The 14,174-nt window shown below is 38.3% G+C and overlaps 1 protein-coding gene across 2 annotated transcripts in view; it reads left to right on the top strand.

Annotated features, from left to right (window-relative positions):
- CAHbeta (carbonic anhydrase beta) overlaps window positions 1-14,174 on the top strand; it is a 28,169-nt gene that overhangs the window by 2,372 nt on the left and 11,623 nt on the right. Inside the window, exons 2-4 of one of the 2 annotated variants that reach the window (XM_083130096.1) lie at window positions 1,219-1,303; window positions 4,299-4,438; window positions 12,833-13,072. In XM_083130096.1, the coding sequence (XP_082986222.1) occupies window positions 1,219-1,303; window positions 4,299-4,438; window positions 12,833-13,072 (465 nt within the window). Of the gene's footprint in view, window positions 1-1,218; window positions 1,367-4,298; window positions 4,439-12,832; window positions 13,073-14,174 lie in introns of those variants that run through there. The other variant, XR_014442310.1, reaches the window with a different exon arrangement.

Raw genomic sequence — 14,174 nt, 5'->3', positions numbered from 1 at the left:
GCTTCCCAATTTCCTCACGATGGTGGGTTGCCACCGGCCCTATACGTAGGCCGAATAAATTCCGACCAGAGCCGGATTCGAACCTACGCCATCCCGCAGCGAACGATCTCAAGACGAGTGAACGCCTTAACCCGCTCGACTACGGAGGAGGATTCACAATAGGTTACAATACTTAAAAATTGGTTTCGAAAAAAATATGCGTAGCCCCACACACCATTCTCGCATAGCCCCCACACACCATTCTCGCATAGCCCCATGAACCATTGACACATAGCCCCACAAACCATTTGCGGAAACGTACGTTCTTCAGTTACAAAAACACTTTTTCTTTAAAAAAAAATGATTAAAAAAACGTGAATACACGTTAAAAAATTATCCGCGAAGCAGATAGGTAAGTAGAAATGTCAATAATTGATGAAACTCAGAAGTTATACGTGTCCGAAGGATAGTAAACATTTACCCTATCTTGAAATAATGAAGATATTTTGAAAGAAGAATAGAAACTTTTCAATATATCAAAGGAAAATGGTTTTAACACTAATCAGATGAAACAAATTACAAGAAATTTATAGGAAACAATAAAATTGGATTTAATAGTGGATAAGGGTGTTGTTGCAGAGAAATTTGTTTGTATTCTATTCAACTACGGTTTCTCACATAAAACTGCAAAAAAATCAGGGAGTTCAACTTCAAAATTGTTTTTAAATCGCCATTACGTTTAGAATGTACACGCCAGTGCTAGAGGTGGACTCTATATGTTTGTGGTCAAAAGATTATAACACCATTAAGCCTTGTTTCCATGATATGAAAAACTCAATATGCTGACCAAGGCAGAAATTTATTTTATTGTAAAACATAACATTTATTTATGTTTTATAATATAATAAATTTCTGCCTTGTTCAGCATATTGAGATTTTCAAAAGATTATGTGCGACAAACATCAAGATAAATGGCATAAACATGATTTAGACATTACAAAGTTAGACCCAAGAATATCACGAAGAATATAAACTGCTATGCAGTATAGCCCTTTCATTTTTATTTTTTTTTTGTTAATTTATCCCATTGTTATGAACTATAAAATCAAACTAAAAATTATTGTCTAATGAAGGGAGTGCATGTTCTCTCGAAACGTTACATCAAGAAGTGTGTTAAAATGCTTGTAACAGTCGTAAATTTCAAGGGGAATAAGTGTAAACTACTTTTGGTCTTTCCAGCCTAAAGCAGTTTTCTTCACCTGCATGGACAGTCGCATGATCCCTACAAGATTCACACAGACAAATGTCGGAGATATGTTTATAGGTGAGTGAAATTCTTAGCCTATCAACACAACCATTGAAGCAGCTTCTGGGAAAACTCGATGCAGTAAGTATTCTAAAATGGTTGATTTGTAATTTACTTTTTTTTGTGTGTGTGCATGTAAGACATGTTGATAAAGGAATTCAAGACTTCACATAACAGTTGGGCTGAAAAGTTCGTAGGCTAACATAGTAAAAAATATTTTTTTGACAAAATTCGATTTTATTATTCAATATAGTTGCCTTTGAGGGCGATACAACGATTATAGCGGTCATACAATTTTTCGATGCCATTTTTATAGTACGATTTCTCTTTAGCCTCAAAATAGGCCTCAGTTTCGGCGATTACCTCTTCATCAGTGCTAAATTTCTTTCCTGCGAGCATTCTTTTAAGGTCTGCAAACAGGAAAAAGTCACTGGGGGCCAGATCTGGAGAATATGGTGGATGGGGAAGCAATTCGTAGTCTAATTCATATAATTTTGCCATCGTTTTCATTTATTTGTGAGACGGTGCATTATCTTGATGAAACAGCACTTTTTTCTTCTTCAAATGGGGCAGTTTTTTCGTGATTTCATCCTTTAAACGCTCCAACAACGCTATGTAATAATCGCTGTTGATGGTCTGGCCCTTTTTGAGGTAATCGATGAATATAATACCATGTGCATTCCAGAATACTGATGCCATAACCTTGCCAGCCGACTGTTGCGTCTTTCCACGCTTTGGATTCGGTTCATCACGTGCAGTCCACTCGGCTGACTGTCGATTGGACTCTGGAGTGTAGTTATGGAGCCATGTTTCATCCATTGTAATGTATCGACGGAAAAATTCGTGTTTATTACGGTTGAATATCGCTAAACATTGCTCCGAATCATCAAAACGTTGTTGCTTTTGATCGACTGTGAGCACGCGCGGCACCCATTTTGCACACAGCTTTCGCATGTTCAAATATTCATGCACAATATGTCCAACACGTTCCTTTGATATTTTTAAAGTCTCAGCTATCTCGATCAACTTCACTTTACGATCATTTAAAATTATTTTGTGAACTTTTTTGATGTTTTCGTCGGTAACAGCCTCTTTGGGGCGTCCACTGCGTGCATCGTCTTCGATGCTCATTTCGCCTCGTTTAAATTTAGCAAACCACTTCTCAACGGTTGATTTTCCTGGTGCAGAGTCCGAATAATGTTTATCAAGCCAAGCCTTGGCTTCAACAGTATTTTTTTTTCGCCAAAAAGCAATGCTTTATTAACACACGAAATTCTTTTTTATCCATTTTTTCACAATAAGAAAAGCTGCTTCACTCACAATGCTATATCTCACGAACTAATTATCCGGCAGCTGTGAAATTTATACACGTATCTTTTGAAGGTTAGTACTAAGTAAAAATCACATGGATTTAATTCTAGTAACGCCATCTATGAGTCAGCCTATGAACTTTTCAGCCCAACTGTTATGTATGTGAAAAATGAAAATGTCTGAAAACTTAGTGTGTTACTTGATGTGACTTTCTCCATGGCCAACTTAATTTGTATATACTTGTATTTGTATTTTGTGATTTAATGTCTCTTTTCTGCCACATTTGGCTCATTGTGATGATGAGGGTTAGTGATGATTAAATGAAATTGATGAAGGAATGCTAACAAATGACACCCATGCACGTGCCAGGATTCGAACCTGGAAACTTCAGTGGCGAGTGTGAAAGTCGAGAGTAATTATTAATAAACTCCTGACATAGTGAAGAGATGTAATAATTCTTAACAGCCCTTTGTTTTCAGGAAAAGGCTTACGTATAATAGTAATAAACTGTGGTGCAACAGCCCATGAGGGCCAGGGCCTACATACTGACTGTTTGCCTCACTCTCGCCGGAGATGCGTGATAATCCAATCAGTTGCAGGGTGATGTGTGATCAGCATGATGAACCCCCCAGGTCATTGTTGCATGTTTTCTATGATGGAGTTATGCTACTCGTTCGTAGCTCCCCAATTACCTCACGATGGTGGGTGGCCACCAGTCCCATACACAGGCAGAAATCTCAGGAGAAAAGTTGTTACGCTTCACCCAGGAAACTTGAACCTGCATGCAGCCCGTAGCCGGGGCCCAAAAGATGACACCGTAGAACCCACTGCCACCGTACAGGAACATCTTTTTTTTTTCCGTGCCATACTTCTCTCATTTTTATGCATAGACATCATTAGCAGGGAGACACATCTTCCTTAATGAATGCAGGAAAGTGCTGGCCCACAGCATTACAATTGCAAAATCATTTTTTTTAACTGTACATTTTTCAATGTTTCTTTCTTATCATTGCAATAGAAAACACAAATAACAGAGATCCAACAGTATGGAATGCATAAGTAAAAGAAACCTGCTATCTCGTAGGACTTTCGCTGCTTTTTATTAGTAAAAACTCTTTGTATGCACATTAGAGTAGCAAGGGAAAAAGTTGGAATTTGCTATCAAGTCCAAACGTAACGCTCCTAACCTAACGACGTAGAATTATGGCCACTGTGAAGAATGTCATTTTGGGTGCTATATTCACTTGTGCAAAGCCTTCAGGTTGTTCTGTTTCACGATAACACGGTGAGGTAACTTTAATTTACTTCTCCAAGAGCTAAAAACAATGGAAAGCATTCATAAACCATGAGAATTGTTTCACTTTTTCAAGTGGTACAGAGGGACAAGGGTACCTAGTACAGGTTTTACCAAAATATCACTTGCAGTGAAATCAATCCATAATTTGATACCCCGATAGGAGATCCATTATTTCTTGGTGCAACCTTTAGACAATGGGGGAGCAATAATAACAATGTCTGGTCTCAAAAACAAAACTTTTAGTTTTTAGGTCTATTACCCTGAATTTTCACCTATTTTTCTATTGCTCTTTCATTGCATGAAAATTATTGTATGATGTGACGTGTCTTTGATCATAACATTTCCCGCATCTGAATGTTTCACCTTTTCAGGTGCTTTTGATTTATCCTACACTTGCAATTACAGTGAGGAATGCTGGGAACATGATCCCCCACTCGCAGCACTTTGGAGACGAGGCAACAACCACAGAGCCTGCTGCACTTGAACTGGGCTGCATCGTGAATGATATAAAACACATTATCGTGTGTGGACATTCAGATTGTAAGGTAAGTTATGGAATGCCATTTTGGAGATATAATAGATTTTTAAAATTTACCCAGAATTCTAAATTGTAGAATTTGCAGGAATATCAAAGGTTGACGTAGTAGCTCGTTCATGCCGTAGCATCATGCCGTACACCCAATTTGGCCCCTGGTTAAGCCCAGGGTGGCATTTGTAGGGGGGGATGAGGGTGAATTCCACCTCTCTGGATACTTGTGTCCCCCGCTCTGCTTGATAAATATTATCCCTGGAGGGGAAACAACAAATTATTGGCAATTTAGTTAGTTTTTCCCCACTTCGCCATTCAGTTGCACCACTTTTCTGTCAGATAACTGGAAGCTTCATTTGGCGAACTTGTATGTGGTATCAAGCGCTGCTATATTCCTTGAACTGTCATATAAGTGGCCCCTCTTCTCTCATCTTTGTCCAGGGAATTTGCCCCAAAAATGCCATCCTATATAAAAGTTACAAATGAGTTGTCACGAGACTCGTACTTGTCACCACAGAACGTCTGTATATACATGAGTGGAATTATAGTATGCAAAGATAGCCTACATGAAATTGTTGACGCAAGCACAATAGCCCTTTAAGAAATCATATTTTTAAGAACAGTGTGCTTTTTTTTTTTTAAGAACAACAAGCTACGTTTCTTTGTGAAGCAAGAATGTTAGTAAAAAAAGTTAACATTACGAGTTCCACACACTGCAATATTGTGAATCTGCCTTCAAAATGAACGAAATCTGATAATTCTGGTGGCAGAAAACTGAGATGACCAAAGGATCGGTTTTGAAAATTTGCAAGAAGAAGGCAGTAGTATTGAAGCGGTGAGTCTCCTTGTGATTATTAGTTGCCTAAGTCGTAAAAAATTTAGCAAATGGAAAATTACACGGCCATGGCTTGATGTATCTAGTGATGAAGTTACACATAACATCACTAAATTAAAACACATGGGGCGAGTTGGAAGGTAGTATTTTTTGTTGGAAATATTTCTTGATTTCAACATGAGTTCTCAAATCAGTAGTATTGTAATTTTGCAGTTATGCCCAAGTTCAATTCTGATTCCCAAAAGTTATGTCCCAAGTTACACCCATGCCGGACTACATTTCTGGTGGGGGGGTGTCAAACCCCAAAACTGTAGGTCCAGTCCCGATTAGTGGTGATGATTGTAAAGTGGACTGGATCTTTTTTTCTGTCGAGATCCAAATTTAAATCGGCAATTTTTCAGCAATAATTAAAAATATGTTTTGGTAAAAATGAAGTGTGGTCTGACCTCATTTCCCACTTAAAATTGTTGAGGTACCCCCATGCAACCCCTCTAGCAGTTGTAAACACGCACACATGTATATACGTTTGGGGGGTCGGGGTGATAGAGAGGGGGGAGAAACTGATATGTTAGGTGGAGTAAAATCATTATCTTATGCTGTTTCTTGACAGTAGAATTCCCCCCCCCCCCCACTGGAAATTCCTTAAATACCACACTGGTTGAGCCACAAGTTACGCATAACTTTTCGATAGGTTATAAATACGGCTGAACTGATATCAGTGCCAATACTTGAAAATTGCAACCATTCAAAGTAGTTTACAATATTTATGAAATTTAATACACAATTTCTCCTTACCATAGAAATCTACCAAAGCTTTGCTTATAAAGTACTCATAATTTCACATGGGTTAGTTATTTAATCAGAAATTCCATTTCTCCCTGCAACGCTGTTGTATCAGTTATGAAAATTATGGATTCATAGTTTCTAGGCCTGTGAAAGGAAGGTGAAAATCCAGAAGGAAAAACACAAGTGACCCTCTTCTTTGTAGCTAATCAGTGGTGATTTATTCATCATGGAGTTTTGGACTTTTAACCACTGTTAATTTTTACAAAAAAAATAACTCAGATGGGAGATCAGAAAAGCCATCGAAAAACCACCACAGCTCTCACACAATAACATCACTCAACAGGAGATAACTGCCATCACAAACCTCAAAAAGAACAGCAGACAAAGGCAACTGCACAGTTGTACTTGACACAACAGCATACCAAGAAAAACTCAAACAGTTAGTTAACAATGATAGCTACACCCAACTAAAAAAGGACCCTACTCCAACAATAGAAAGAAAGGTACAAGCAACTGTAAGAAAAATGAAGAAAGACATACCTGAAAACATAAGAAAGAAAATCAATCCATATTACAGCAAACTTCCTCACATGTATGGACTACCAAAAATTCACAAAGCAGACACACCACTCCGTCCTATCGTTAGCACTAGGGACTCACCATGCTACAACCTGGCAAAATTTATACTACCAGCACTTTTCCCCTCGCAGGAAACACAACAACACACATAAAAAACACAGAACATTTCATTCAACGCATCCAAGGGATACAACTCACTGGACAAGAAATTCTGGTCAGCTTTGACATAGTTAGCCTGTTCACCAACGTACCAATAAATGAAACATTGCAAATCATACAGGAGAAACTCCTAGAACATAACACCACACTAGGAAATCTAAAACCCGAACAAATAATGGAAATGCTCAACCTCTGCTTGACCACTACATACTTCCAAATAGATGACATATTCTACCAACAGAAAGAAGGCATGGCCATGGGATCTCCTCTATCTCCTATAGTCAGCAATATCTATATGGAACATTTCGAAGAAATAGCTTTAACCACACACCACCTCAAACCGTCCACCTGGTTCAGGTACGTAGACGACACTTTTGTAGTCTGGCCACATGGGGAACACACGTTGCCCATCTTTCTGCAACACCTAAACAGCCTAAGACCCACAATCCAATTCACCATGGAAGTGGAAAAAAACAGAACTATACCCTTTCTAGATGTACTAGTTACAAGGCAAGATCACACCCTTTCCACAAAAGTGTACAGAAAACCTACCCATACAGGACAATATCTAAACTTCCTCTCCAACCACCCCAAGTCCATAAAAACCGGCATAGTAAAAACACTCGTGCACCGAGCTAAAACCATATGTAAGACCGAACAGGATCTTACCAATGAAAAGAAATCACTCTACAAAGATCTCAGAACCAATAACTATCCACACAAAATAATAAACCCCATTATATGGACAGAAGAAACAACAAAACCGCTTCCAAAAGGTAAACCACTGGCCACGATCCATACACCATACATAAAAGGAATATCAGAAAGAATCCAAAAAATAACCAAGAAATATAACATCAGAACTACATTCCACTCCAAGAACACACTCCGATCCAACCTGGTCCACACAAGACCCCACACACCCGATATAAAAATGAAAAACGTAATCTACAGCATCCCATGTGAATGCGGGAGGGAATACATTGGCGAAACATGCAGAACACTTGAAGCGAGGGTGGGGGAACACAAAACAAACCTTAGGCTGGGATACTTTGAAAGATCCAAACTAGCGACCCACGCCTGGGAAAACAGTCATAGAATACAATGGGATAAAACACAGATAATAAACAGGGAAGAAAATGGCTACAGCAGAAAATTCAAGGAAGCATCGCATATGACAACAAGAACAGAACCGATCAGCCAACCCAGCCTAGAGATCAGACCAATATGGACACCATTAGTCAGAAACTTTTTCAAAAAAACAATAGATGGCAGCACTACACCAACGCATCCCCATGTCATACATTTACCCACAGAACACAGCAGAAACACTAAAGAAACAGTGAACTAATTGTACAAAAACACAAACTCCAAAAATCACTAACAACAACCGGGCCAGAGTTCACAATTCAGACACTATCCCTCCACACACATAAGATCTCACGTATAGTTTCTTTAGACTATTCATACATATCACACCCAACCCCGCTTTACGTCATCATGCAATCCGGGGCGATCCAGTCCCCGGAGATCAAGGTGGAAACCTAACGGTGCCACACGAAGCCTTGGTCGTGACCTTCACGTGGTCGGTGGTGACCTCGACGTGGTCATTTGACAAAGTGGAGCCTGGGCCACTAATAATCTACCTGGCACTTTTTTCGTATGTAGAGGTCCTTGTGACTGCAGATGCGGTGGAGCCTAGGTCACCTTGAACAATCCTCCTAGGCAACCATTTATGTGACATAACTGACTACACGCTACCCTGAAGACGGAGGCAGATTCAGCCTCCGAAACGTAGGTAAAAAATTATTTTTTTTGTAAAAATTAACAGTGGTTAAAAGTCCAAAACTCCATGACAAGTGACCCTCTCTGTTGGCACCCATAGGTACAATTACCCCATATTGTTTTGACATATTTTTAGTATTATTCTCTATTTAATATTATGAACAGCACCTTCATTGTATCTAAAGATATCTGTTTGGCAGGTAAGCGTATGGAGGTAATCTATTCAGATCAATTCACTATTAATTTTGCCACCTGATGAAAGCCTGATAAACAGAGTTAGGATTTTTAGGGGAAAATTTCATTGGGAAAAAGGAAGGGAAAAGGTGCTAAAATAAGACCCAAAAAGGGGAAAAAAGGTGCTGATTGGGGCAAAAAAAAGGTGCTGATAATTATACTACTTATTAAAACTTTCCCTCCTATTTTATTAGTCTAAGCTATTCACTTGAAGCTGTGTACACATCACACACATAGGTTGTGTTACAGTTATTCACCAGAGTCTGGGAAAAACACAAAGCTGTTGTACCTTAGAACATTAAGCATTTATAAATTTTTAAAAGTGAGTTTGTTTCTTTTCAGAGATAAAATATATATAAGCTGAAGCTTCTCTCTAGATCCACAGAAACAAGTGGGGCAATCTTAGTATTCACTCGGAATGGGAACTCTGTGGAAGTGGCAAATTCCACAACATCCGGATTCTTGTCAAGACTAGCCTCAAATTTGTCTCTGGCAAGACAATCTAACTGCCCCCTCACAGTAGTAAAGATATCCCATTGTTTTTCCTTTTCGATGCCTTGTTCTTCTAAGCTTTTCATGGCTGTCGACAGGTACTTGTAGGAATGTACACAAAATAGTTATTTTTGCAAATAATCTATCTTGTCTGGGAGGAGAAGTTGCTGTGCCTTGGAAATTGCACCTGCGTCGGTTGAATCCAGGGAAAGCACAAACTCCTTATTTTTTCAAAATTTTCACACAGAAATACAGCACACTCAATCCATGATCCCCAGCGAGTAATGATGGGGAAATGTGGCAGGGGCAGGCAGGTAGTTTCTCTGTAGGCAAGAATGCAACTCGGGACCTTAAGGAGTATTTTCTTCAGATCAGATATGAACTCATTTACAACGTTGTATTCGCCTAATAGATTCAGAAACCTTGTGAAGGGCATGAGCCAAACAGGTTACATGCTTTAACTTAGGGAACACTGGCTTCAATTGGTTAAATGCCGAAAACATATAGGGAGCCTGGTCAGTAAGTACAACAACACCTTTTTTCGAACTGAATTCCGCCGGGCCACAGTTTTTGACAGAAGTCCATAAATGACTGCATCACTGTACTGGCATTGGTTTTCTGCAACTGATACATGTCTAGTAACATGGGCTTAACTTCCTCATCTGTCAAAGGAAAAGCCAAAATGTTCAAAACATATCGTTGCATTGAGTCTGTCGTCTCATCCAGAATGACACCTATATCGCAATCTGACCTTTCACCTTACTTTTACGAACAGTTTCTTCATACACAGGTTCCATATAGTTTTTCCTTAATGTACTCTCAGCGGGCATTGACAACCGTGTGTACTTTTCAAGGAACCCTTTCAAGGGCAGATGGTTCACCTTGTTGAGTGGTTGTAAAAGATGCATACAATGTGCTGTGTAAAAGATGGATACAAGTCAACATTAAATTCCTTAAAATTTTGGTTCTTGGAAGAACACTGCTCAAATGCATTGCGTAAGAGAGGCTGACGAGATTTACTTCCTTGCAGATTCTTGTTCTTTTGATGCTTAGAGCTGGAAATATGTTGCTGGAAGCGATCTCTCTGGTGTTTTTCATCTAATGTGATTCCCGTATCACAAACAGTGCATCGGATAACAGTTCCATCACTTTCTATGAACTCGTGCTTAAATTGTTGAGCCAGACTGAGAAATCGGGGTCTGGGCACTTTCGGCATGGTAAAGTACATGCACTAACAGAATGAAAAGGCAGGTAAGGAACTTACATCCACGAACAATATCTGTCGACTGCGCACACATGAAATGTGAAACCCACCACTTCAGAAACACATTGTTGCTTCACTGCTTCCAATACCAAACTGCATTTCCTTCTATCTTACAAAAAATAACGGCAATCTGGTGCATATCAGTAGCGGTCTTTCCATTGTTGATTTCAAATAGGCAACAATCAAGCACAGTTTAAATACATTCAATTTCAGTTAACAATGTGAAAACATCTTCAAAGAGAAAAGTGTCGGGAAAAAATAAAATAAAAATCCAATGATTTGCTGAGGAAATATATTTAACATCACCTGTAAAAGGACCCAAAAAGGGGGGGAAGCGATTAAGAACACGAAAAAGGGGGAAAATAGATAAATGTCAAAGAAAAGGGAGGGAAGGGGAAATGTTATCAAAAAAGGGGGAAAAAAGGTGCTGGAAAATTAGCTCCATTCTCACGTTGAGGCAACATTTCACACACTGAGTCCTTCCAGAGAGGTCTCACTTTCACTACGAGAAAAAGGTGCGCACCTAAAAATCCTAACTCTGCTGATAAAGCTACCAGACAGATGGTGACATTGATAGTAAAAAACTGCATGAAAAATTAATAGAGAATTGATTTGTATTGATCATGTTCCTTGTTTCTCATTTAAATTTAAATCACGAGATACTGCTGTGTAAACTTCAAAAACTTGGTATCCGTGGACTTCCACAAAAGTTGTTTCAATCTTACCTTACCAATAGAAAGCAAATTGTGGTAATCCCTTGCACCACAATAAAAGGATACCTAACACATCAACACTCCACCATGAAAAGTGTAACATGTGGGGTGTCTCAGGGAAGTATTCTTGGCCGTCTTTTGTTTCTTATGTATGTACATAAATGATTTATCAAATGTTATATCTGAGGCAAATGCAATATTATATGCTGACGATACAAATATTAAAATAACAGACACTTCCAAAGATGCTCTACAATCTAAGGCCAGTAACGTATTAAACAAATGACATTACATTTTCTACAATCCAAACCAGAAACCAAATAAGCCTCAATCGAATATCTGGGAACGCAGAACTAGAGCCTTAAAAAAATGCAAAATTTCTGGGTATCCTTCTGGATGAACACCTTAGCTATACAAAATACATAAACGCGCTACAATTAAAATTAAGGAGTGTGCGCTATGCCCTTCGAGAAATTGTAGACATCTCAAGCACCCAAACTGAAAAGTGCCTTTATATGGCAAACTTTGATAAACTTCACATAAAACACTGCCACCTTAACTTATGTAAGAAACGTCCCTTAAACTCTTGCATTGATCTCTACAATAAACTACCACAAGAAGTGAGAATAGAGCCAAGAACAAGATAAAATTAATGCTTCTGAAGTATGTTTTTTATTTAGCTGAATACATGGAAGTGACTTTTACATAAGACAAAATACAAAATGTATATAACATAGTATAATCACATATTCTGCTTGTAAATTTAAATGTCAAATTAACTTGGACAGTTAGTATCACGTAGAAGTAGGCTGTAGTGTTCTATATCTTCTCATGTTATGCTTTTTTTTTGTGATTTTGATAAAATACCAGAAATACCCAATTTTCATAATTTTTGGCTATTTTGTATTTGTATGTGTAAGATCTATTAATGTAGTATTGTATTGTAATGTATTGACATGTCCTATATTACCATGTACTGTTATTTGTACACACCTGTAGTCCTTGGATGCAAATAAACTAAACTAAACAGACTCACTGGTTGACTTGCCTCATTTAGCAGTTTACTTCTTTACACAGCATTTTAGTCCAACATGCCTTTCAACTAATATTATTCAATTGTTTTTATGTGAAATTTTCTATTCCTTCATGTAATTAGTCCTTAATTCTTATTAGTGAAAACTTTTCTAATTAAATTTTCAACACATCAAAGTTGTGTTGTATAAATTACACAGTACTGCTGCATTGTTTGACTGTATATTACAAAGTGCACCGAATCAGTTCCAAGGTGGCCATTTGTTGATCTGTGACAAAACATGTGATGTCATAATTTTCCGGTATTATGTTTTTTTTTATGATATGTTCTTCCACCAGGTACCAAATCCAGCATCCCTTGATTTCAAAGTAATGACTACTATGCCATTGGGGAGGTATATGTCCTGCTTATAATATTAAATAATGAAAGTATTTTACAGCACAAGGCATATACTATCGTGTGTAACATTTTTTAATGACTTTGTTGTGAATGCGATTGTTTTGAACATTTCATTGCATTCCTTCTGCCAGGCAATGAATCTGCTTCATGCTCTGAGAGATGAGGAGTTTGCGTCCATCAAAAACCGCCGGATATCTCCACTGAGAGCTTGGCTCTGCTGCCACGGAATGACGTCACTTTCCAAATTCCATCAGCTTGAGGTCTGCGGATACAATCAACCACTTATATTCCAGGCGGAGACTCCCATGAGGATGTTCGTGGCCTACATTGATCCCGAGAACAAGTTTTCAGTCACGGACAAACTTTCGCAGGTAAGCAGCAAGAGTTTCTCTTATTTAGGGCTTATCAATATTATTTTTGTGACTCCGAGATAGATTTTTACTTTTGTCATAAATTTGCTACTTGAATACTATAACTCTGTGGTGGAGTGGTTAGCACAGGATGTTATGTTCAATGTTTGAATCCCAGCCTGAGCATTCTTTGCTAGTGTCTCTTCATTTTTCATCACGCCATTACTCATCGTCATCTTTGATTTGCTAAAAGTGGCAGAAAAGCAAAATAAAATAAACCAAATCAATCAATTGAATACTATAAAATTTTGATAAATTCTATATATTATCTGGATTGAAATTTATTCACGTTTTGTAGTATTCCTGTAGTAAATTTTATAATAAAACATGTTTACAAAGTCTGTGAAACATCACAAGAAGCTGTATTGTAACAGCGAGACATAAACATGCACTCAGATGTTTACAAAAGAAAAATGGACTAAACCCAACTATGATTTCACCTCTTACAACTTTCAGTGTGTCCACCTTTGGCCACACAGCACACATCTATCCTACAGTTCATTTTACTCCATGCCCGACATGGCATATAAAGGCAATCACTCGACCAGCCCTGATGATGATTCCAAGATGCAATCAAAAGGTTGGAAAACTTTTAAAGTGTTTTTTATTCATAATTGGTGTGTTTTGTGTTGATTTTAACAAGTAAAATATTACTCCCATAAGCATAATGCTAAGTTTTTTCGCCCTCCTACATCCATCCAGCGCACAAACCTCTCTTTCTGCATCTTCCACGGTGAAAGTTTGGTGGGGGAGGAGCAGTTTTGGGTCCTCACGTCTGGCTGGACACAAACTGTTCCTCCTGCCCTTAAGCATATTTTTTGTTGTTGGAATTATAATGTGTTATGTATCTGTGCCTGATATACTTTTCCTGCCAAAACAATACCTGAATTTTTGTCCGTTCTAAAAGATCCATCAGGGGCTTCGTTGATGGCATAGTTGTAATGCTGTTGCCTTGTAATCAAGTGGTTCTGCGTTTGATACCAAGTGGAGGTACATTGTGGTTCGGATCCCACTTAGCCTTACTTAGAAATAAAAACTCAAATTAAAATATCCATGAAAGATA

The sequence above is a fragment of the Lepisma saccharinum genome, chromosome 10 (assembly GCF_977018435.1).
Source record: "Lepisma saccharinum chromosome 10, izLepSacc3.1, whole genome shotgun sequence".
NCBI lineage: Eukaryota > Metazoa > Arthropoda > Insecta > Zygentoma > Lepismatidae > Lepisma > Lepisma saccharinum.
Note: the sequence above shows the minus strand (reverse complement) of the source record. Positions and strands in the feature narration are given on the sequence as shown.